A 23,703-nucleotide genomic window follows, 5' to 3' on the forward strand; every position below is an offset into this window, starting at 1 on the left:
CAGGCTATAAATATTCCAGAGAATATTATGCAGTTGATTTTGAGTTTATCTAACCCAGTTAAAGCTAATTATTTTTTTCGTATTGAAACAGACCAATGGCAATGGTAAAAGCTAACTGGCAGGTCATAGCTACTGGCGCTACTACGTGTAAAATATCACACTAAAAGTTATCCGCTCGTTTTGTCTACCCAATCTCCCGTATATAAAGTCAATTCATGATGGCCAACGCAAAACGTACACAGTAAAACAAGACGAAACGGCGACACAGCATCTGCGTCGTCTTTGCCTTGCACAATGTTCTGTTTCCACAGGTCATTGTGACCATTCGTCAACTCACCTCAATCAGCTACCTTATAAAACACCACTTCTCAGCTATAAGAAACCAGAGTTCAAGTCAAACGAAAAATGACTGCCCACTTTGCACATATTTTTGATTTCAGTAAATTGTTACGCTTTTTCATTCTGGCTGAAACTAACGAGGAAGTCTAGAATAACCTCATCACGACCCCTAAACATCGCGGCAAACAACTTTATGCGCCAATATACTTTTGGTACGTCCGCACGGAAAGCACGATGACCAACTGTAACAGACTAAAAAGTACAAGGACGTGCAAACAGTGGAATGCACCAAGCGATTTCACGTTTAGCTTTCGTGAGCATTTTAGGGATATTCAAGCACCGCAAAACTTTACCAACCAACCGAAATTGCGAACTAATTACAAATCGTTGAACAGGGAATTCTGCTACAACAGTAGTCTTTTTAGCGGGACTTTGGCAGTGACATTTCCTTTCCAATGAGTTTTCATCGCATTCAGCTACCGCTTCCGCTTAAGCGACTATCTATCGGAGCCGCAAGTAGAAGCTGCTGTGGACAACCTAGCAAACTCTCGGCTGAGCGGCTTCACCGTCATTACGTTACGATCGAGGCCCTATGATTTGAGCTCATTCAAAGCCGAATGCCACGCAATAATTACATTATTTTCTCGCATATAATGCCCACTACCATCAGCTTAGAAATTAGGGCTGAAGCAGGGATTACGAGCAGTTTTCTTTCTTATTGCGGGATTAAAGTTAGAGGTGCGGGTTATATGCGAGGAAGTATTTTATGCGAGAAAATACGGTAGTTTGTAATGTGTAACATGTTTCATACAATTATACTATTTGCATGCCTATGTTGGCGGTAAACATTTCACATTCGCCTCATTCATTTGATTCTCTGTGTCGTCGTGACATCGTGGTTCACAGTCGGTATAGTGTTTCGCGGTTATTGGCAGCTTGAAAGCGCGATGTAAGACATATACGTTTAAAAAACAGACTACAGTGTACAACTAATGTTGTGAAAAAAAATTGCCCGCAGCTTCCCTCGGGGGAACACTGAGGAGGATGCGGAGCATATAATTGGTTAACGGGGTGTTAAAGTGCGACTTACTTGGGTCGATGGCTAAATTGGTTAACGTGGTTGTGAAATGGGGTGTTAAATTGCGACTTACTTGGGTCGATGGCTAAATTGGTTAGCGTGGTTGTAGGAGGGGGTGTTAAATGAGTGAACACGTACACACGTATGCGAAAGGACGGCGCTGGTCGAAGGGACGTCGATCATTGTGTTTGTGGATTCGTTGGAATTCATTTCACCGCGACCTTGGACGTCGACGCGCCGTACAAACCAACCGACGAGCGGCAACTGAGCGAGCGAGCGCCGACCTTGAGTATATATACAGCGCGACGGCGCATGCACTGTCAGCTGTTGAATGTTCTCGAAGGAGAAGCGCGCGCGCGGCACAGATGGCGACGGCGCGACGGCGCATGCGCTGTCAGCTGTCGAATGTTCTCGAAGGAGAAGTGCGCGCGGCACAGATGGTGGGCGACGGCGCGACGGCGCATGCGCGCGCGTCAGCTGTCGAATGTTCGAGAAGTGGTGCGGACGGCGCGGACGGCGCACTACAAGGCGCGAGTATAAGATGCTTCCGCATCTAAAAAATCTTCGTTCTCGAATAAATCTGTCAACATGCTTTCGGGTATTAGTATTTACGAAACTACTGTAATTCTTGAAGAGAAAGTAATAAAAATGAACGCCTTCTGTTTCGTTCTTGCTTGAAGTTGACAAGATCTAGGACTGGTAACACTGGTACTGCTTACCTAAGTTCACATCGAGACCAGCTAAAAAAGCAAGTTAAGAAACACGTACATTTCTTTTGTTATACGCGCTAAAAATGAATGAAAACCAGGACCAGTGACTTTGCACTCACAATCTCGGAAATCTGCTGAGCCCGTCCTCTTCAAGTAGCTGGTACACGCAGATTCCAGGAGCGGCGGGTAGCTGTCCCAAAAGCAGCGGGCCCTGTAAAAGAACAAATTTGATCGAGAAATGAAAATTCGAGCCGCGAAAAGTTTCCTTTCCTTCGATTTCATTTACTTTTACAGCCGCATTTAGAAATGCACCTCTACTTGAACTTGATTTGCCACGGCCTTGGGTGCAGCGAGTTTGAAACGCCGCGTTTGTGCTGCCTTTGCACCGCGTAAAGCCGCGCGTTCGAAGCACGTTTGTGCTGCATTAAAGACGGTGGCAAGTAAAGTTAATGCCAAGAAGCGTTTCTGAATATGGGGTTTAGTATCTTGCGGCGGTAAATGCTAGAGTGGAAGGATGAAAAAAATGACCGTACAACAACAATGCATTTCATGAACATACATAAAGCTCAGCTTCGTTTCGCAGCACTTGGAAGTCGCTTTTTAGGGGCGAAGCACCTTAAAGCGGCACCCGTTCGTCCCTCGTAGTAGTCATAGTCCTAGTGTGTAACCAGTCTTACGTTTTGACTTGCAAGGTGGTGCTGGTGGGAGATTTCTCCTGTGCGTTGTTAAACAATAAAGAATTCGCAACCTGCGCGTTAACTAAAAGCCCAATTCTTCTATCTCTCATTCCCCATTAGCAGCCATCGGCATGTACATTGAGCACTATCTAACAAAAAAGGGTTGCTACGTTATACTCGCTGGGCGTAACCGCCTTGGTTTTAGAAAGGTTTAGCGAGCGTTGAGTCGCAGTGCCATGAATACAGTGAACTAGTATATACCAGGAACTCGAGGTGGTTAAAGGTGGGAAGTAGATGCGAAGCACAAGCCGTAAGAAAGTGTGCGTGTGCCACTTCTCGTTTAGTCCTTGGAATGTCCGCCGGATGGCGGTGCTTCTATATGGGGAATATATGATGAAAAGATGCGATATTGTGTTATTTGAAGTGTTGAATAGATGCACGAACGGACACACAGACAGACGCATGGACGGACGCATGGATGGCAGCACGGACGGATGGACGCATGGACGGACGCAGGGACGGACGCAAAGATGGACGTGCGGACGCACGAGCAGACGCACGCACGGATGGGCGGATGGACGCACGGACGGTCACACAGACGGACGCATGGACGGACGGAAGCAAGAACGAATGGATGGAGGGATGCTTCGCCCCACTCTCCATCATTCACTCCGTGGATATGCTGCCATTTTTTTCGGTCGGGGATACGCTTCTTATGCTCCACGCACTACAGCTCCGTCCAGTTCTGCGTTCGCCCTTCTTTGGAAAAAGTGTAATGCGGTGTTGAACGCCACAAGTTACAGAAGCGTTATAGGGGGCAAGCTAGTTTTTTGAGCTATTCGTTTTAGGTTACTCGCCTTGCCCTGGATGCACATACGGGAGCGCCAACGCGCTTGCCGATTCCAGGACAGGCAGTGGCACAGCGCAATCTCAAGGCTCTCCCCCTCTCTTCATGAGCCTTCCCTCTAGCTTCCAAGTCGACTCTTTCCACCAGAGGTGAATGTCACGCCTGGACCCTGTGGGCTAGTGCCTGTCCCCCTACCCTCCACTTTGGCACTCCACTGTGCTACCTTTGGGCACTCGTCATTCACGAAATGTAGTACTTCGCCGTGGTCTTTTTAAGATGTCAGCACCATCACTATCAAAATTGTGGGGTATAGAAGAACAGTTGGTGTTCTTATGTACCCCACACAGAAGGATGCGTGGTTTAATTATCTATTCGTCGAAGCTATGGTTAGTACTGTCTTTTTCTAGGTCCTGTTTTCAATGGAGAGGGATCTAAAGCCTCGGCCAATCAGAAATCGGCGAGGAATCTGTTTTGCATCTGGACAGCACGAGCAGCCACTGCCATGATCAGCAAGTTCTTCGGAGGTTTGCAGACAGAGTTTCGATTTAAAATATCGATGTTAAAACAATTCCTTACTGTATATGATATGGGCAAACAAAAATCTCTGACCGAAATGACTGTACGATGATTCAAATATTCCCGCTATACTAGAGAAACGAACCCGTATGATTTTGGATGGGTGGCAAAGTAATTTAGGCAGCTCGTACATCTGTCTAAAAAGGATAAACAGATAACTTTTATTGGCAAACTCTTTATAGTTTTATTACAAAACACCGATAGAATGCATTGGAATACCCACAGTGAGCTTTGTTACCAGCTTGTGGCAAAACTGAGTAGATAAAGAATAGATAAATTAGTATCTTTATTTAATTCCCTGTCCGGCCCTTTACAGCTGTAGCTCACCAATGTGACTCGCACGACTTCAGTATATCACTTTGTTCTCGCTTTCATCTATTTCCGTTTATAAAAGTATACCTGAACTTACCAAATATATTTAAGTATAGCTGTGCAATGGCATTTTAGGTGTTACCGCAGAAGCAGAATATTACCAAGGTGGACAATAACCGTAACAGGGCTTTGTCCAATTGTTCGTCGTGTGTTGTGATGATGATGATGTGTGAGGTTCACCGTCCCAAAACCACCATATGATTATGAGAGACGCCGTAGTGGAGGGCGCCGGAAATTTTGACCACCTTGGGTTCTTTAACGTGCGCCGAAATCTGAGCACACTGGCCTACACCATTACCGCCTCCATCGGAAATGCAGCCGCCGCAGCCGGAATTCAAACCCGTGACCTGCGGGTCAGCAGCCGAGTGTTTTGGCCACTAGACCACCAAGGCGGGGCTCGTCTTGGGTTGTCATTTTGCGTCTAAAATCAAAGAAAAATCGAATAATATTTATCGTTTTTATGAACGTGCTCTTCTGTCGGAACTTTACATACAAAATTTTGAGCAATAACCCGACCCTCATGTAGCAAACTGGGAAGTTTAATAGCTCTCCTTGCCCAGCGTTTTATGTTAAGTGCTCCGTGTATTCAACTTACATATGAACCTGAGGAAAGCCTCCTGTCTGGTTTTCCACTCCGTTGGCCAACGTCGTCAGGGACCTTTGGTGAAGGAGAAAAAAAGGCAAAATATATTTTAAAGCAGATGATATTTTGTCTCAAAATTTACAATTTATCTCTGTGAGTCAATGATAAAAACAGTTACGTTTATTGAGACATCCAGGAAGGTTAACCGGTGATGAAATCTATTGGTGATGAAACTTTATCCTTACCATGGAAAAAGTTTCTGAGCTTTCCCTTGTTGCTGCCGGCGGAAAACTCACCAATCTGTTCTTTCGTGCATATGTTTCGATAATTTTGGTATTTTCAGTGCGCATATCCAGTATTCAATGTATGTATCCAGTATGTTTAGACAGGACCTTTGAAGGTGAAATGAGAAGTTCAAAATTTCATACACAGCCTGATTAAAAATATTTTTTGACAATTAACCGAGACTGAATCTGAACGTTTTTTTTTCAGCAAGTGCTATAAATTACTATGGTAGATATTTTGTCCCATATTCTCCAGAGGTTTTATTCAATAATCTACACCGTTAGAAATTCTGTGCTCAGGGTCTCTGTGTACTTTAGAAGGTGAGAATTACATGGATAATGTGTTGGTGATGACAGGAGCTTAAGTTCCTATATATTTGAGTGGCCGAAGCTTCGACACGATACATATTTAAAAAGTTAGGTCATCGAGTGTCGACATACTTGGACGCTAAAAGGATCGATGCACTACCTACATGCCCAAAAGATAGAGCGTTAGTGGGTGACCCCCATTGTTAGTCATGAGTTCGAGTAGTTATGCGCTGTACACCGCAATACGAGTCCCATGTATTTCCTATTGAACATTACGCGTTTCTAATATAAAAGGCCGTGTGTTATGACACAGACGTGCGTCCTAATTTACATTGGGGAAGTATCCCAGACACGCAGAAAGTTGTCGGCTTGTTCTGTTGATGATGGTTTATTGCGGAGCTGCGAGAAAAAAAAACGCACCCTCGCATTCCTTCTTTCCTTTCGTCTGAATCTCTCTAGTGTCAATAGACAAAATATCGGTCAGTAATACAAAAAACGTGGATACATTATTTTCTATAAACTGACGTGTTCTTAGGAATAAGCCTCCAGTTAGTCAGTGATTGTTAGTCTCTCTTTATGTGGTCTTTTCTCCTTTTTACGAGCTGTTCCGCTATGGCCCGTAAATGCTGCACAATAACTGAAACGTCTAGCCATCGGCAAAGCTATAAGTTTGGCAAGTGTTCTGTCACTCACCGGGCTATGCGAATCTCATTGATGATGCAGCAGAGGTGCTGCATGATGTATGCGCAGTCGTACACCTTAAGAACCATCGTGTCGCCGCGCTCCGAGTACACCAGGAAAATGTCGGCGTGCTCGCTCTCGTGAAGCTTCACGCAGTTCTGCACTCCCCTGCAGTGTTTCGTATAAGAACGTGAGCCCCCCCTCAAAATTGTGCCAACTGCACGTGGCCGTGATCTTATTCATAACTGGGCTAGTAAGTGGGCCAGTTAGTGAGCCAGTGAAGGGCAAGTGAAACGGCTAGGGAGTGGGCCAATTAGGGGCAAGTGAGCAGGCTATAGCGAAGGGGTCACTTAGGGACAAGTGAGCTGACTAGTGAGTAAAAAAAATTCACAAAAACCTCGTTAAAATGTGCTCTTGTTTTTTTTCCTTCAATATTTATTTCGCTCTTTCATGCTACTTCTTGACTTTTGAGTCTCGACAAGAACTGAATATTGCTTTGTTACCGGAGATCTTACTGCGGCTTCCGTATTTATGGTTGTAACATAAATAACCTAGTAAACTCAGTATTTAGTTCACTATAACCATTAACACACTGTGTGAACATTCAGAAAGAGAAATGAGACAACCACCCGTTAGCAGCCTGAAGCCGCCACGAAATCCGTACGGACTTCTATTTGATTCCGTGGCACTAATGGGTGGTTGTATCATTTTCCTTTCTTAACTCCTCCGTCAGCTTGCCGGTCTCCGCAGAACTCATTTCCATTACTTGTGTTCATGTGCTTCGAGTTGTCGACGAAATCGCCCTCACGCTGCTTATCGCCGGCTTCTTGGTTAGCTTGATTGGTAGAGCGACTGGCCCGGAAAAGCGTTAGTCCCGGGTTTGATACCCTGACCAAGATGAATGTTTCGGCAACAAAGAGACATTTCTTTCTGCGAAACTCGTATGGGTTTTCTTGTGGCTTCTTGCCACTAACCGATGGTCGTCTAACTTCCCTTTCTTGAACCTTATAGGCTACCTTTGTAATCTTCGCAGAATTTGTTTGCATATATGAGCGTTCGTGATAACGAGAGTAAATTTCATTATCTTCAATACAAGGCCCCAGTGGTGGGCGTGGAAGCGAGTCCGCACTTTCGTCACAGGCACCTGCTTCGAGACTGCTTGCCCTATGCATGCGCACTCAAGAGCGCTCGCTTTATTTATTTGCCCAGGAGCGGCCGTCTCTCAATGTGCGTGGCTGGAGCGGCTCCCATATGCCGAGTGTTCTGCGAATCGACTAAAGATGAAGAAATTTTGTAAACGATACCGTAGTGACCAGGTAGCACATGTAATGCTGGCAGTGCCATGTAATACTATACAGATTGGACCGTCTCTTCCGAGCAGATGCCGGTGGGCCTATTGATAATAAGTCAATAAGTTTAGAGGTTTTAATTTACTTGAATTTCATTCATAATCAGCGAAATTAGAAGGCAAAAAACGTTTGTCTATGTCATCAGCTATCTGGTCCTTTAAAAGGGCTTGAAATACTGAATAGTATCAAGTTTTGTAGTATCCATGCATTGTGCACAGAAAAGTGTCTCTCTTGCTGCGGGCGCTTGCAGGATAGCTACTTATGTAAGAATCAAGTATAACCAGAAGGGATACGAGCAGCCTGCTTTAAATCACGTGCATACATTTGATGTAAACAGAAGATTGATAGGTGGGCTAGTTGTATATGGATTATCACAACGTGGTGGCGCAAACAAATGTTTCTTCACGCTGCCAAGTTGTCAAAATGAATTCGATGCAAGGTCAGAAGTACTGCACCGAACTGGGTGGGTCTATACACAGTTAGTAGGTATATGATACGAGCACCAACGTAACAACAAACCACGACGTCAAAAAACGGAGGGCTGATTTCAACTAGGTCAAGGTTAGTTGAAGTCAGCAGCCTTGGTTTTTTGCTACGTCTGTCAGGTTACAGCTGTGTACTGTGCACCACTAGCTGGCCTGCTAGTGGAAATTACTAAAGATGCTGGTTGATACAATATGTTGCAGCAGTGAACGCTGGTGAGCGGGTGGTGGAATGAGGACACACAAGGCATAGAGTAACAAAAAAGTTGAGCTAATTAGTAGGGAGGGCCGATGTAGCTCGGAAACCACGCAGAAGTCAAGCACGAACGTCGAATATCATTTGCAAAACAGTGCCAGTTGTTAGAGATTCCATTGCCGTGGCATCTCGGACGTTTCTTTGCATGCACGCCCAGTATTTTATAGGCAACCAGTAAGACGCTGGTTGCCTATCATTTTCTCAACGCTCCGCAGTCAACACTGCTTCCCCATGCGCTATGCAAGATCGCTAACACGAAGAACCTGCCCTGCACGCGCACTTACAGTTCAGCCAGTACTGCGGAAAAGGATGCGGGTTCCTGCTGCCCGCAGGCCTCAAGCAGCTGCTCGAACACATTGCGAGGCTGCTGCACCGGGCTCGGCCGAGACGCCGGCGCGGCCACCAGGGGATCGAGCGTGGCAGCGACCGAGAACCAGGCATCTTGAGTCGGAACTTCTAAGGAGCAGGTGCTCGGGGTTGCCGATGACAGCTCGGACTTGGGCAGCTCCATGTACGATGTCTCCTCTGATAGGCCGCTGGTGTTTATGTCCGAGTGGTCTGCGTACGAGTGCACATGGTGAAAAAAAATATCACTGAAGCATCAAGGTCTTCGGTCTCAGCAAGAACAATACGAGAAGCTTGTGGGCAATAAGCACCCTCCTATGCCTCACAAAGCAGTGAAGCGACACGGTCAATAATATAGCTCCTAAAATCAACCAGACTTCATGAAGCATCGTAGGCATGTAATAAACCGCAACGCATTCCACCCGAATCGCGCCTTCCTCCTCCTTTTTTGCTTTGTTAAGGCGGAACTTGAATGCCTCACCAAACGGGAAACTTCGAAATCGGCGTCGGCGTCAACATGAATGATGCAAAGTATCGAGACTTTGTGATGACGTCATCATATCACGTCGTAGCAATGTCACAGAGTTGATGGCGCCAACGTCACTACGGTATTACATGAAAAGAGCATCATATCAGATCGTCGCTCGGCTAAGAGTACCGAAAGCTCGCGATGCAACGGATACAGGAGGCATTGCGGAACCAGAGTTGGGGCAGAAAGCATCCGGAGGGGTGCGGCTGAAGGATGAATACATTGACAGATTAGAAAATGAAAAAGGCAGCTTTAGCCTACCATTCGTCTTTATAACTTTCGCAACTTGTGGATAGTTAACTGAACGAGCATCTGGTTCACATCCCTGCCACTTCTTCCTTTTACTCTTTCTCTTCTTCTATTATGATGTTTGCTTGCAAGATCGTGTCATCCGTCTATATCTACTAGAAAGAAAAATTCGCGAGGTCGTGTTAACGGTCTATATCAACTAGCAAAACAAATTTCCAAGCACCAAGTACATGCGGAACGTTTCAGCTAGTTGTTTGAACTTATTGAAAGGAAGAACTCTTAATGACTAGGGCAGAATAAAGCACACAAGGTATCCATAGCCCCTTGTCTGATCGTTTGTGTTCTTTATTGCAACCGCCTTTCGCCCTGCTCCTCTACACTAAGTGTATGAATAATAAGATCATGTTGTCGAGCGGAATAGCGAATTCCTCTTGTCTTTAGATGTTATTCCGGCCATACGTTTAATCCATCTATGCTGTCAAAATGTACAATGACAGCGCTTAGAGCCATTTAACTAGGCCGCAACCTGACTGTAACAGCCACATGAACCCATCAGGGGTGAGTGACAAAATTGCAAGATAAAAAAAATCGAACATTTCGACTCTTCAGACTCTGTAATTTCTGAAGGAAACACTTGTTGCTTCGGGCAGTCAATCAATTTAGCGAAATGCTTTTCTTCGCAGACTAGCCTGGCTCTCCACTATCAAGAAATTTGTCCCTCAAACATTTCACCTTCTGGCTGGTTGGCATTGGATAAACACGCTCGTTTACTGAAGGTTGGCTATGCATTGAGAGAGCCCCATTGGCCAGATCTCTACAACTGTATCTCTCGTAAAGTCACATATTTCAATTTCTGCCCCCGCCTACTTCTCAGTTTGTGAACTATCTCTTCAGTTATCAGACTGCGATTTGAGTGTATGAAAAAACAAATTTGAGCAACACTCTCAAAGACTGTTTCAGTATTGTCTCTTTATATTGGCCTTAATTACACAAGGTTCCTATTTCGTCAAATTGCTTTGAAATTTCAAAGTTGACGTTAAGATGTTAGTTTCAAGGTGAAAAGTCAATTCCAGTTCATTTCGCCTTCATTTGTCTAACCTTAATTTCACCAACTAGAAGTCCGTTTAATTTTCGCTGATCAGTGTTTTCTTGCAACACGAAAATGAAATAGACACTGTTCAATACGTAAGGCCCTAGCCTGATATGATGGTAGTGCTACTCCTCTGATATTTGTGCCAGGTGAATAGCGGTGAGATTATAGGTTGTCACTGTCCGAACAGTGGTGCCATGCAATAATTATATTCCACTGGTTTGTACGCACAGAAAACATGAAGGCACAAAGGAAATAGGAAGGAAACAGGCTGACAACTGCCACGCAGAGGGGAACAACACCCGCCTGCTCCTTTTGTAAGGGGAGGCATAGAGTAAGAGAAGACAGGAGTGAACTTAAATCGAGAGCCCCGCCCCTTCACGCTAAGAGGGGCGCGGTACCTTTCAATGCGCAGAAGCATGCAAGTGTGATATCATAGCCCGCCTCAATGGCAACGAAGGACCTTTTTAGGGCGTAGTACTACCTTCTAAAACCATGCTTGATGCATTATCATGACCGAGGTCTCACTTGGCGCAAGAAACGCGGTGACAAAGCTGTCTATCTAAAACCAACTTTTGCTCGAGCGTCAAATAAAGTACCGCAACTCAGTTGACACACATCTTTCCGTAATGAAACCCTGATAGGCATGCAAATCAGTTGGGGGAAGGGGAAGGGGGGCACGTCTAACCAAAAAACAACTCAACAAACTATCCATCACCGAGATGCACCAAGAGAACGCATTTAAGTAAACCCCGCGTCATGACTAGCTGCTTGACATGCTCATCAGGGTTCATTTACGGGAATGTGTGTGTAATTTTTTTTTTTCGCGTCTCTCGTCCCCGATGCCGCGGGATACCAATGATCAAACACTACGTTTCGAGGATGGATCTAAGGCTTTCGCCTTAATAAATCGCGGCTGTCACAGTACGCCTTGAAGCTGACTAACGCTTACCGGCATCCCCTCCTCCAGAGCGCCGCTCCTCGCCGTCGCTCCCTTCGCAGTCAGAAGGGTCATCCGACAACTCTAGCAGAGGCTTGCCTTCGTCATCGTAATCTCCAAATACCGCAGTCTCTTCCGTGCCATCTTTTCTCGCCGAGCCCGCACAGTCTTGCAAACGTTCCACGAAGTCGCTTCTAATACCGTTACCGTCCGTGCCTCGGACTGTGTCTGCCGCCGTACAGCACCACTTGCCTCTCGAACGTCGTGGCACTTCTCGGCCAGCCCGAAGACCTAGGACGTCGCTAGCCCTAACAGAGAGGAAGTCGGTAAGTCGACGAGTTCGGTGTTCGAACGGGAGCGCCATACCGCGTAGCCATTGCTGGATCGTGTCAGCAGTGGTTACTTCCTGTGCTCGATGGCTGCCGTGGCTCTCTGTAAGAAAGAAAACAAGGGGGCGTTTATATACGGTCGTTGCGGAATTCGAACTGCCGCGCCGTGCACACAATGAATCATATTTTACGGCGAAGCTTAATGTAACTTAGGCTAATCGCAGCTCTGGGAGCCGTGACTCTGCGAATAGAAAAAATCATGAGCCGCAGAAGTTTGGGAAAGCACCGACACTACGTGATACCGCGTGAGCACGTCTTGGATCCTGGTTGGCTGCGACCAAAGTGTAGAACTCTTCAGCGCACAAAATGTGATCTGGGCGTGATCCGGGCAAGCGTGTAACGGGAAAAAACATCCACAAATTCGGACGGGACATAACGATGAAGAAGGTACAACAACGGACAAAAACGCTGTTGTGGGTCCCGTCTCAATTTTGCGATGTTGAATCAACTAGCTCAAGCGTTAACACGGGCAAGCGACTGTGAGTTTTCACTTTTGCAGATGATTCACGTTCGCTTTGCGGATCTGCTTCTTTGCTTTTCGTATTCGCGCTCGATTGGAACGCGCCTTTGACGTATTTTCAAGTACTGCTTAATTTTCAGTTTTTTTTGTTTTTGCCTAATAATGACATTGTTTAATGATGTTGTCTCAATAACGTATTTTGTCTTAATAATGACATTTGGTGTAGCCGAACGCCAGCTTTAGCGACCCCGAAAAAAAGCACCAACAGAGCTTTATGACAGAAATACAAAATATTCATACGTTAGGGCCAGCTTTATCATTAAAGGCATTGATTTTACGAAGAAATCGCTGCAAGATTTAGTTAAAACATTTAGCCCAGGTTCTATTTTTAAGCAATATTGTTTGGGTTCAACGTTCCAAAATCACCATATGATTATTTAACACTACGAGTATTCTGGCTTCGAGTAGCTGGGTTGAGTGATTGTAGAGCGACTATGCGACAGCTACCTGTTTATATGTGGCTGCGGCTGTTTCTTCTATAGGTTTTTTTCAATGTGAAAAATAATACAGGCTGTCTAGATTGAAAGGGATAAAGGCATATGAACCCTGCCTGACTATTATCCCTACCTATCCACAAGCTCTTCCCCCGCCGCGGGGGTCTAGCGGCTAAGTTACTCTGCGGCTGACCCGCAGGTCGCGGGATGAAATCCCGGCTGCGGTGGCTGCATTCTCGATGGAGGCTGAAATGCTGTAGGCACGTGTGCTAAGATTTGGGTGCACGTTAACGAACCCCAGGTGGTCAAAATTTCTGGAGCCCTCCACTAAAACGTCTCTCATACTCGTATGGTAGTATTGAGACGTTAAATTCCACATATCAAATAATCAATATACACAAGCGCAGGAGCGGGAAGAAATGACAAAAACAGAGAATAAGTAGCTGGAAAACAAAAACCAATATTCCAATAGGCTTTTAAATTAATATAAGCCCCACACGTAGCAATCCGAGCGCAATATCCCACAATGAGAAAACATATGAATAACGTACAATACTTTCAGAACGTGTCTGTATAACCTGTAGTGCGTGTATACGCGTTCCTAGTGTTCGTGTTTCGTGAATGCTCACCTGCAGTGCTTGCTTCTGCATTATTCGACAGCACTGGAAAGTCAACGACCAATGGCTGTTGCGAAAAACGCCGACGGCGAATTCGGTGAATGTGCCGTGTCGGGTGACCTGGTAGTGCAAGCAACACATGGCATTAACGGAGGCGCAGTGTTATCAGCAAAATCTCCATGTCTGTCGATGATTGTGCCACTCACAGTTAACTTGTTAACGACACTGATCAAGGTGCTCTTCAACTGGACTTGTGCAACATTTAAAGGTGCCCTGAAACACTCTTTTGAGTAACCATGGAATCAATTCACTGGAAAAGCGTATTGCCTCACTAATTCAACACCGCAAAAAATTTAAGAATCCGTCCAGTACGAGCGGAGTTACAAATATTTGTCACACGCTGCGATCGCATTCCCTCTTCTCTCGTCCCGGCGAAAGTGCTAGAAGCTAAGCAGGGAGAATGGGAGGGGCCAACAAAAAACGCCACGCTCGCCTTGTGACCTTGAGACTTCATTTTTCTTTTTTTTTCATTCAATACGCGGCTTTTTAGCGCGATCGTGTGCGCACCCGTGGACAAGTGACGGCCTCTCACGGTGATTTCTGTGACAACCGAGCACGCCATGTTCAAGTCAGCCAATGGCTGATAGATGGGTTATCTACGCTTGATTTTTGGGCATATTCCGTACTTTGTCGAGGGAAGAGAAAGCAAGTTCTAGCTGACTTTGATAATTATTTGTGAATTCCAGGCCGCGTGCTGCGCTAAAAAAGTATGCTTGCGTATTCTCGGAAGCCTCTACTAGCGATCGGTAGCGTTTTCTGACCATGCTCTAAACGTTTTACAGGGCGTCTTCAAGATCAGTGTCAGCACTGGCTAGCCATTTTAAATCGTAGTAAACGTAAGACAGCGTATTTCGCTCACCGTTCTCAGCTGAAATTCTAATATGGAATAGCAAACCAGCATCTAGAGATGGTAAGCCTTTATAAGTAACCAGGTGTGACAATATCAAGTAATCTCGCCTGATGTGCGAGTGTGATAAACGTGCTTTTATCAGCTAACAGAGTGCTTAGGTTTTTACGACGTCACTTACAAAGTGCTCCACACCAATGCCAAACTCTACTGGTTTACAAAACAAACATATTGTTCAAACTAGAGTGCGTATCCATTTGGAATCTCCCATTTGGAATACTCCCCTATAACGCCACCACCCTGAATCGTTCTCAAGGTTACTCGTTCATTTTATGCTCGTGCACAGCTGCGACACCGTGAGTGAATTTCACACAATGTGTGGTTTAGGAACTATTTAATAACAAAACGTAAAGCAGTGGCCGCTCACATACACGCACGCACGCACGCACGCGATTGCGTTATTGGCATGACCACAACCAAGCACGACGAACAACTTCATATTAGTTACCCAGCTCTCTGTTCTCAGATAGCCAATCATCTAACTGCTCAATTGGGGTCAAGTGGCCGTGGCGTGACGTTTCGGAACAAAATGAAGACGGTGATATCGGCCTTCCTTCTTTGCGACGGCAGCACCTGCGAATTCAGAAAGTACAAAAAAATTGCTCTGTACAACGGGCGGATTTACAACGCACTCATGAGGTAGCTTTTGCCTTTCTTTCGTGTTCGTTTACATTTACCCGCAGCACCTTTTTTAAAAAGCCCCTAAACAGCCATCGAAATTGCTACATACAAAATAGGAGCATTTTATTCTTTCTCGGCATTTCTCGTTTTCACGGCACAACTCGTGACGTCAGTAATTCGCGAACGCGACGTCAGAATGAAGTGCGCTCGCGAATGGTCGATATACGGGAGGTATTTGTTGTCAGTTGTTTCGCACTCTGCTTTACCACGCAGTCGCATGCCCGTTGCGTCTTGTCTTGCATGACTTATCATGCGCGACAAACTGACTTGAATTCGTTTTCTGCGTTTGCCACTGCGCGAGCAGAGATAGCATGCAGCGTGCAGTTGAAAACCGTGAAATCCAGACTGGCTCAAGAGATGGTGCTCACATTCTGCCTGTTTGATAAAGAAATAAGTGGAGATAGCGTTTGTAGCAAGTGTAGCGAAGGGGAGAAGGAAACCACCACGTCACCTTTGAACTAGGGTGGCTTAGGGGTTCTTTAAGCGTTACTGCGAGAGTCACGTACTTTCACAGAATTGACCCGTAGTCGTGCAACCATGCAGCTAAATTGGCTGGTAACATGTTTTAATTTGTAGTTGCTCTCGAAGAGGAAAAAGTGTTTGAAAAGATCGCTCCTCGAGGTGTATGGCCGTACTTGAAATTGGTGATCAAGACGAGAGGACAGACAATGCGCTGGTTTTCAACAACCTTAAGCTATAATTCACGTTTTATTTTTATAGGTTGAGTGAAAATTGTTTCGTTTTTTTATTACTTCTTCGATCGCGTGTCGTCTTACACGAATGGTGTCAGAGAACGATGCGACTTCTAAACCTCAAGCTGCCGGCAGGTCTATAGTATTTTATGTTTCTACCCTTTTTGAAGCCACGAGCAGGACGATAGATGTGCACTACAACAGCTTACTGACCATTTCAAGATGATGCCGAGTAACAGCGGCAGCAGGATGACCGGTGCTCCCGGCGGGAAGTTGTCGCGAGCGTGATGGACGACCTGGAGTGCCTGACTGAGAGACTCGTAGCGCTGGGTGTCCACGCGCTCGGTTGCTGCGCGGACACGCTCCAAAGCTGGATCCGTCGGCACGTGCACTGCGCAGGACAACAAAATATCGTTACGATTCATAGATGTGGCAGTTCGTAAAGATTCTAGATGAAGAAAAAACATGGCCCCATATACACGGGGTGAAAGATAAAGAGCGTAGCGAAGAATCCGTCCGTCCATTCGTTCTTGCTTCCGTCCGTCCATGCGTCCGTCTGTGTGACCGTCCGTGCGTCCTTCCGCCCGTTCGTGCGTGGGTCTGTTCGAGCGTCCACACGTTCATCCGTGCACCCATCCCTGTGTCCGTCCATGCATCCGCCCCTGCGTCCGTCCATGCGTCCATCCGTCCGTGCAGCCATCCATGCGTCCGTCCACGCATCTGTCTGTGTGTCCGTTCGTCCATCTAGTCAACACTCAAAGTACCACCATCTCGCATTTTTTCACCATATATTCCCCATATAGAAGCACCGCCATCGAGCGGACATTCCAAGGACCAAACGAGAGGTGGCACACGCACACTTTCTTACGGCTTGCGCTTCGTGTCTACTTCCGGACTCGCTCGCTGGATTCCGTGCCGACCGGTGGTGCCCTCGCGATCTCCAACGTCAGCGTAGCTCTGCCCGACTGGGCTCGCCCTACGTCATCTCCTGACGCCGATTTCCGGCGACAGCGTAGCTCTGACCAACTGGACTTGCTCTACGCCATCTCCTGACGCCGACAAGAGCTCTCGCAAGTGGTGCCCCGTCCTGGGCCTCCTGTGACCGTGTTTCCATCTGTGACCATGTTTCCAATCGGTATAAAGAGTTAATTGTGTTTTAACAAAACTACATAGTTGATTGTCTATTTTCAGTGACGTAACTCATGAGGTGTCAGGGGTGTCCTGACCCCCTTCTGATTAGACTAGGAATGACACCCCTAGCACGTGCCCCCCTCCCTTTATGAAGTTTCTATTTTTAATATCATATGTATCTCTGAATGGCTTGACAATGAAGTATAAAGCGCGTGGAACTTTTGTCGCGGCTATGTTTTTTTTTTCTTTTTGTACGTTCACCGGTGCTGAATACCCCTCAGCTGAGTCAGACTATTGGAATCGCAACTTCCGCTCGATAGTTTTCAGAAAGGACTAGAGAAAACAAGGCAAATAAATTATCCAGTAAGCCATACTAGATTCATTTGATGTCAGGGCCTGATTCTAATTTTTCTCCGAATAAAAATAACCACTACAGCGTTTATCGAAACAAGGTGTGTGTCCCCACTGGTGATGTTTCTAGATTTTATTTATATGATCGATATGTGCGGTTTAACGTCCCAAAAGCACCATATAATTATGAGAGACGCCGTCGTGGAGGCATCCGGAAATTTATACCACCTGGGGTTCTTTAACGTGCACCCACATCTGAGCACACGATGTTTCTAGATTTACGCCACTGGCAAGTGTGCGTTGATGTGGACGACCTTGCACAACGTTTTGTAGTGTTTATCACCAGCAGCAATGCTCGACGTGAATGCACCTACCAGTATGCTCATGGCACATCTTCATTCCGACAAATAGCACCAAACATTTTAATTTAACTGTTGTGGCAAGAGAAGTAGTATACGAACGCATGGACCACGGAGCAAGTTGAGATAAGAAGAAGTGCGCTTACTATGGTGGCACAATCAAATCCCTAAATCAAGCACTAAAATGCTTTAATCTAATAATTACTGCCTTCATTTTAACAAGACACCACGCCACACATCTTCACTTGCCACCCCCCGCCCCTCTGCTCGAATAGTGAATAGGCGATTTTAAAAGCAATGATTGACTTGTCCAGCTATAGCTCTGCTCAGGCCGAATTACCGTGCCGGAGCCCGGCCCGGGTCCCCCGACCACATCGCAGACCTGCCCGAGCTTCATGCTATAAGGCTTCAAGCCCGCCCGGCCCGACGTACAAAAACAGAAGCCCGCCGTGGTGATCTAGTCTATATGGTGCCCGACTGTGAACCCGGAGGTCACGGGATCGAATCTCTGCTTTAGCAGCTGCATTTTCTCTGGAAGCGAAACTTTTAGACGCCCGTGTACTCAGATTTAGGTGCACGGTAAAGAACTCCTGGCTGTCGAAATTTCTGGAGCCCGTTACTACTGCGTCTCTTATAAGCATGCCCTGGTTTAGGGACGTTAAACGCCAGATAATATATTAATAAACACTGAAACCCGGGCCCAGCATGGCGTGGCCCAACAGTATGTATGTCTGCTGTGGTGACGAGATATCGCTTTGCGAGAATGCGGCAGTTTATTTAACATATCAAAGCGAAACATAAGCAAAAGACATGTGACAGTCACTATATAGAAAGAATCCAAGATGTCGGGTCAAAATAACAAGCTAACAAATGATTCAGGCTTTATTGAAGCGTGGCGTTTCTACATCATATAATACGACGTTCTGAAGTTCTGTTTTCTGCTCACACTGCTAGCTGAAATGGCTAATATCTTTTTCTCGTGCATAAAAACCTTGGTATTTGGGCTGCTTGTTGTTCCAAAAGTTTAGTACCTCAGTTGGAGGACAGGGTGAATATTTTACAGAGAGATAATCTTAACGCTCATCTTGCATGCTCATCGCAAATATTCCGCTACAGCATCGACATTTTGGGCTTGACACGGTCATTGCACCTGACTCAGCGCGCTGAATAAGAAAAAAAAAAGAAACTAAGCAGTCCGAGCATGGTCAGGCCCGAGTGGAGATTAGAATACGTCAGCCTACCTGAACCCAGCATCGTGCCGGGCCACGTTTAGACTTTCGGGCTACCCTCAGAACCTGTGCAGATCTCCACCTTGACTTACCACCAAGCAACATGCGCGAATTGATGCTTCGCTTGCGATTTCATTTTTTTTTTTGCACCGGCCATGTAGCTTTCCGAATGAGAAAGCACTTTTAAGTCCGCGTGTGCCCTCTTAATCTGGGTGCGGTACGTTTCAGTGCACAAGCTGGTGATGCTAACTGAATACCACGAGAAAAATATTGTCATAGGTAGAAGAAGTAAATTCGTAATACCAGCCGTAAGGACTTCATTCCATAAGAATAAACTGTGATATCGAGGGTACAGTTCACTTATTTGTACTTAGACGACTTTGATGACTATGCACAATTGAAGCTTGTTGCAAGCGAGTGCGAATAACCTTGTTTATCTCCCTTATCACTTTCCGTCGTATTTTACGTTGTTTTTTAATGTGAATGTGTTACATAGTGCGTATAATAGTAAAGATTGCTGCTGCGTGAAACTCTTATAATTATAGTTGAAAATTTTGTTGAAGCGCACTAAAAAAACAGACGGACAGAAGAGGCTGACAAGGATAACTGGCCCAGCTTGCCATCTTGCTGCAATATATTCCACATAAGCATTTGCGTAGCACTACACTATGCAGGCTAAAGAAAGAACTTGTTGCTGGGTGAGCTGGTGAGGACATACCACTTGATATGTTCATTAAGGAATACGAACACATGATACAAGACAGGTCACGTCTTGTCTTCTGTCATTTTTATTTTTTTCTTAACTCATGAATCAAGACGCTGTGATTGCCTTGCTTTCACTGGCTGTTGAATTCGTTGGCAGGTGATCTGAGTATTATACCTTGAAATATATTTCTAAAAAATGTTTACAGGTTCATGATCAAGGTAATTTGGAAAGGGATGAGAATGATGTCTTTCCAGCCATCAATCACGAAATCACAACGTTCGTTCTGATCAAACTTTTCAGCACTGAATATTCGTTAAGCACCAGTATCTCAAGGCCTCATGAAGTACCATCGATGAACTAGCCCAGATATTTCATCTAAATAGTGTATTATTCCCATAGCTGAATCTGTCCGTAGGCGTCAATGATCACCTAGATATTTCAAGCCATGTGATTGGCCCACGCCACTTCTGCAAACGGTCGCTAAAATTGTTTTTCCTCAATATCATGAGAAAAAATATTTGTTTTGAAGCTGTCATTTTTTATTCATCAACTAGCAAGGCAGTTCCATGAAAATCACTCCTTGGAAAAAGAAAACTATGCTGAATATATAGCTTCTTTGGGCAACCGTCATGAATCAGAACACTTATGCAAAAATGTTGAAAAAAATAAAATCGGCATTTAGCATAACGCAGGAGGGCTGAAGAATATTGAGCAGTGCACAAATATAAAGCCTAATTCTTATATTATTACAACCGGTATTAAAATGTCTAAGCCTATGAGTACTATAGGAGTAATCAGTTTCTGCTTTTGCGGTAAGCGTTCAGACTTAACGCTTTTATTGCACAAGCTTGAACATGATAATTGGGGCTTATGAGAAGGTCATGCATGTCGCACTTTTTTTGATGGATGGATGGATGAAAAACTTTTATTGGGGTCCTGAAGGATTCCACCCCCGTTTTATAGGGGTAGGATCGCGGGCCGCACCCACGTTGGGACGGGTAGGCCCAGCCTCACCGCCGCATCGTGAGCCTTCTGGACAGCCTTGAGTTGTTGTATGAGAACCGGACTCGTGAGCATTAAATGAAAGGAATTCTCAGAAAATTCTTCATTTTTTCTTTGTAAAGAGGGGCACCTCCAGAGCATGTGGTTAAAATCACTGCGATTCTGGCAGTCTGGACAAAGTTCTGAAATATCGGAGTAATGGCTATAGGTTACGAGGCTAGGGTATGTTCCCGTCTGAAGCATGCGAAGAGAGATTGCCTGTGGCCTAGACAACTTTTCGTGTGGCAATGGAAATGACCTACGGCCTAATTGATAATGCTTCGTGATCTTGTTGAAGGTAGTCAAAATGTCCCTAAAATGAAGGCTGGTAGCTGACTCCTCTGTCTGAGAAGCACAAGTCCCGGCGCGGTAAGTGAAGCCTCGCGCCTTGGAGTGGGCTAGCTCGTTGACATTGGGAAGGCCTCCAACCCTCAAGCCAAGGTGAGCAGGGAACCAAATAATTGTGTGGTGGGTGAGTTCCTTGTGAGCGAGAATTCTCAATATTTCCTTGCAAACGGAACCAGAAGCGAAGGCCCTAGCAGCGGATTCAGAGTCCTTATAAATATCAGTCCTTTGTGGATCAAGGAGTGCTAGTGCAATGGCCATCTGTTCTGCTTTGTAAGAAGAAGGGGTTCGAACCGACGCCGAGGATAAAATCTGACCCTTAGTATCTACGAATACTACCGCAAAGCGAGCGGAAACGCCATACTGGGCGGCATCAACAAAGCATGAAACAGACGATTGTTTGTGAGCTTGAGCTAAAGAAGAGGAGGCTCGAGCGACACGCCTGCCCGCGTTGTACTGTGGATGCATATTTCGTGGAAGGGGGCATACTTTGATGCGAGAGCGTATATAATCATCGAGTGGCGTATTTTGCACTTCGAGCGTCAGGAGGTTGACTCCAGTGTCAATCAGAATCTTTCTCCCCGCTGGTGTGATCGAAAGCCCGGCAACCTGTGCCGTTTGTTGAGCCTCGATAACTTCTTCAAGCGTGTTGTGGACTCCAAGTTTCATAAGGTTCTCAGTGCTTGTGCGCATAGGAATGCCAAGAACTTTCTTGATGCTTTTCCTTATGAGGATGTTCAATTTATTTCTTTCATGGAGTTGCCACCTGTGCATAGATGCGACACAGCTTATGTGGCTCATCAAGAATGCATGGAATAGTCTGAGGAGGTTGTGTTCTCGAAGACCACCCCGACTAATGGAAATGCGTGAGATTATTCGGATGACCCCTTCCGCCTTAGAAGTCAGACAGTCGATCGTGCGGCCGTTCTGTCCATTAGCCTCGATAATCATGCCGAGAACGCGTATGAAGTCCACCCTTGGAATACGCTGCCCCGATGCCGTGTGCAGCCTAATGTCGATGTCAGCCAGTGGTTGCCAGTTTTTGGGTTTGGGTCCCCGTCTTGTGGGTCGATATAAGAGAAGTTCGGACTTTGCTGGCGAGAGCTTGAGGCCCATTTCATTTATGTAGACTTCAACACAGTCTACGGCCTCTTGAAGAGAGTTCTCCACAGAGCCCTCCGAGCCACCGACACTCCATATGGTGATGTCGTCCGCGTAGATGGCGAACTTGATGCCCTCTTGGTTTGAGAGCTTTGCAGCAAGGCCGCACATTGCAATGTTAAAAAGCAGTGGGGAGACGACTGAGCCCTGCGGGGTGCCGAAGGAACCGAGATCGTAGGGCTCAGACTTGAGATCCCCAAGCTGTATAGTGGCTTTTCTATTCCCGAGGAACGAGCTGGTGAACTTGTGAAAGTTGGCTCCTAAGTTGAGAGAGGAGATGGAGGCAAGTATGTGGGAGTGCGAGACATTGTCAAAGGCCTTTTCAAGATCCAGACCGAGAATAGCTCTAACGTCTTTTGTCTCCTGATCTATGATGTGATGCTTCAGCATTTTCATGACGTCCTGAGTAGATAGGTGTGGTCTAAAACCTACCATGTTGTACGGAAACAGGTTAGTCTTCTCTATGTGCTTTGATATTCGATCGTTGATGACATGCTCGGCGACCTTGCCTATACAGGACGTCAGTGAAATGGTTCGTAAGTTGCTAAAACTGGGACTCCGGCCAGGTTTAGGTATGAGAATAACCGACGCCTTTTTCCATTGCTCAGGGAAAGTCCCCGTCTCCCAAATACGATTGATTTCTTTGGTGAGGTAGGTGACAGAGACATCGTCTAAATTGCGTAGTGTCTTGTTTGTAATACCATCCGAGCCCGGGCTGGAGTTCCCATTAAGACTGTTTAAGATGGTGTGGACCTCTTCTTCCTGGAAGGGCTTGTCCAACTCGAAGGCTGGTGATTTCGTGTATTGCGCGTAGCCAGAAGGAGGCCGGGTTGTGTCCAAAGGGAGGTATCTCTGTGCCAGACACTTCGTTATTTCCGTGTCCGATTTAACCTTCCTTTCTGAGTGCAGTATTCGGTCTACCAAGCACGTATGGTTGGATTTAGATTTGGTCTCCTGCAGCAGGTGTTTAAGGAGGTTCCATTTTCCCCCAACTTTCATCGGACCATCCAACTTGTTGCAAATCTCGTCCCAATGCTGTTTTTTCCAGCGTCTGACAGTAAGTTGTTATTTCTTGGTTAAGACTTGCGATGCGTTTTCGCAGTCTTCGATTCATACGGTGTGCTTTCCACCTGGCTAGGAGGGCGCTTTTAGCCTCAAGAAGATGAGCAAGCCTACTATCCATTTCATTGACCGGTAGATCAGTCTCTATTGTTTTGGTGGCCGACTTGACGTCTTCGACCAGCTGAGACAGCCACTTGTCGAAATTCGGTGAGTCATTAATCTCTTCTGCGCTCTTCGCTCTGATCTTACGGAAGAGGTCCCAATCTGTAAATTTGAAAGCTTTAGGGGGCTTTGCTTGAATTTGTAATGTCGTACTCAAAAT

The 23,703-nt window shown here is 45.9% G+C and overlaps 2 protein-coding genes across 2 annotated transcripts in view; one reads left to right on the plus strand and one right to left on the minus strand.

Annotated features, from left to right (window-relative positions):
- LOC119163693 (uncharacterized) overlaps positions 1 to 23,703 on the plus strand; it is a 74,495-nt gene that overhangs the window by 29,413 nt on the left and 21,379 nt on the right. The gene's annotated exons all lie outside the window — the stretch shown is intronic.
- LOC142772074 (uncharacterized) overlaps positions 5,191 to 23,703 on the minus strand; it is a 28,861-nt gene continuing 10,348 nt past the window's right edge. The window contains exons 2-8 of the mRNA XM_075874181.1: positions 16,210 to 16,387; positions 15,072 to 15,196; positions 13,669 to 13,776; positions 11,709 to 12,128; positions 8,828 to 9,101; positions 6,469 to 6,624; positions 5,191 to 5,257 (exon numbers count right to left, since the gene is read on the minus strand). Of these exons, the coding sequence (XP_075730296.1) occupies positions 5,191 to 5,257; positions 6,469 to 6,624; positions 8,828 to 9,101; positions 11,709 to 12,128; positions 13,669 to 13,776; positions 15,072 to 15,196; positions 16,210 to 16,387 (1,328 nt within the window). The remainder of the gene's footprint in view (positions 5,258 to 6,468; positions 6,625 to 8,827; positions 9,102 to 11,708; positions 12,129 to 13,668; positions 13,777 to 15,071; positions 15,197 to 16,209; positions 16,388 to 23,703) is intronic.

Source organism: Rhipicephalus microplus, chromosome 9 (assembly GCF_043290135.1).
Source record: "Rhipicephalus microplus isolate Deutch F79 chromosome 9, USDA_Rmic, whole genome shotgun sequence".
Lineage (NCBI taxonomy): Eukaryota > Metazoa > Arthropoda > Arachnida > Ixodida > Ixodidae > Rhipicephalus > Rhipicephalus microplus.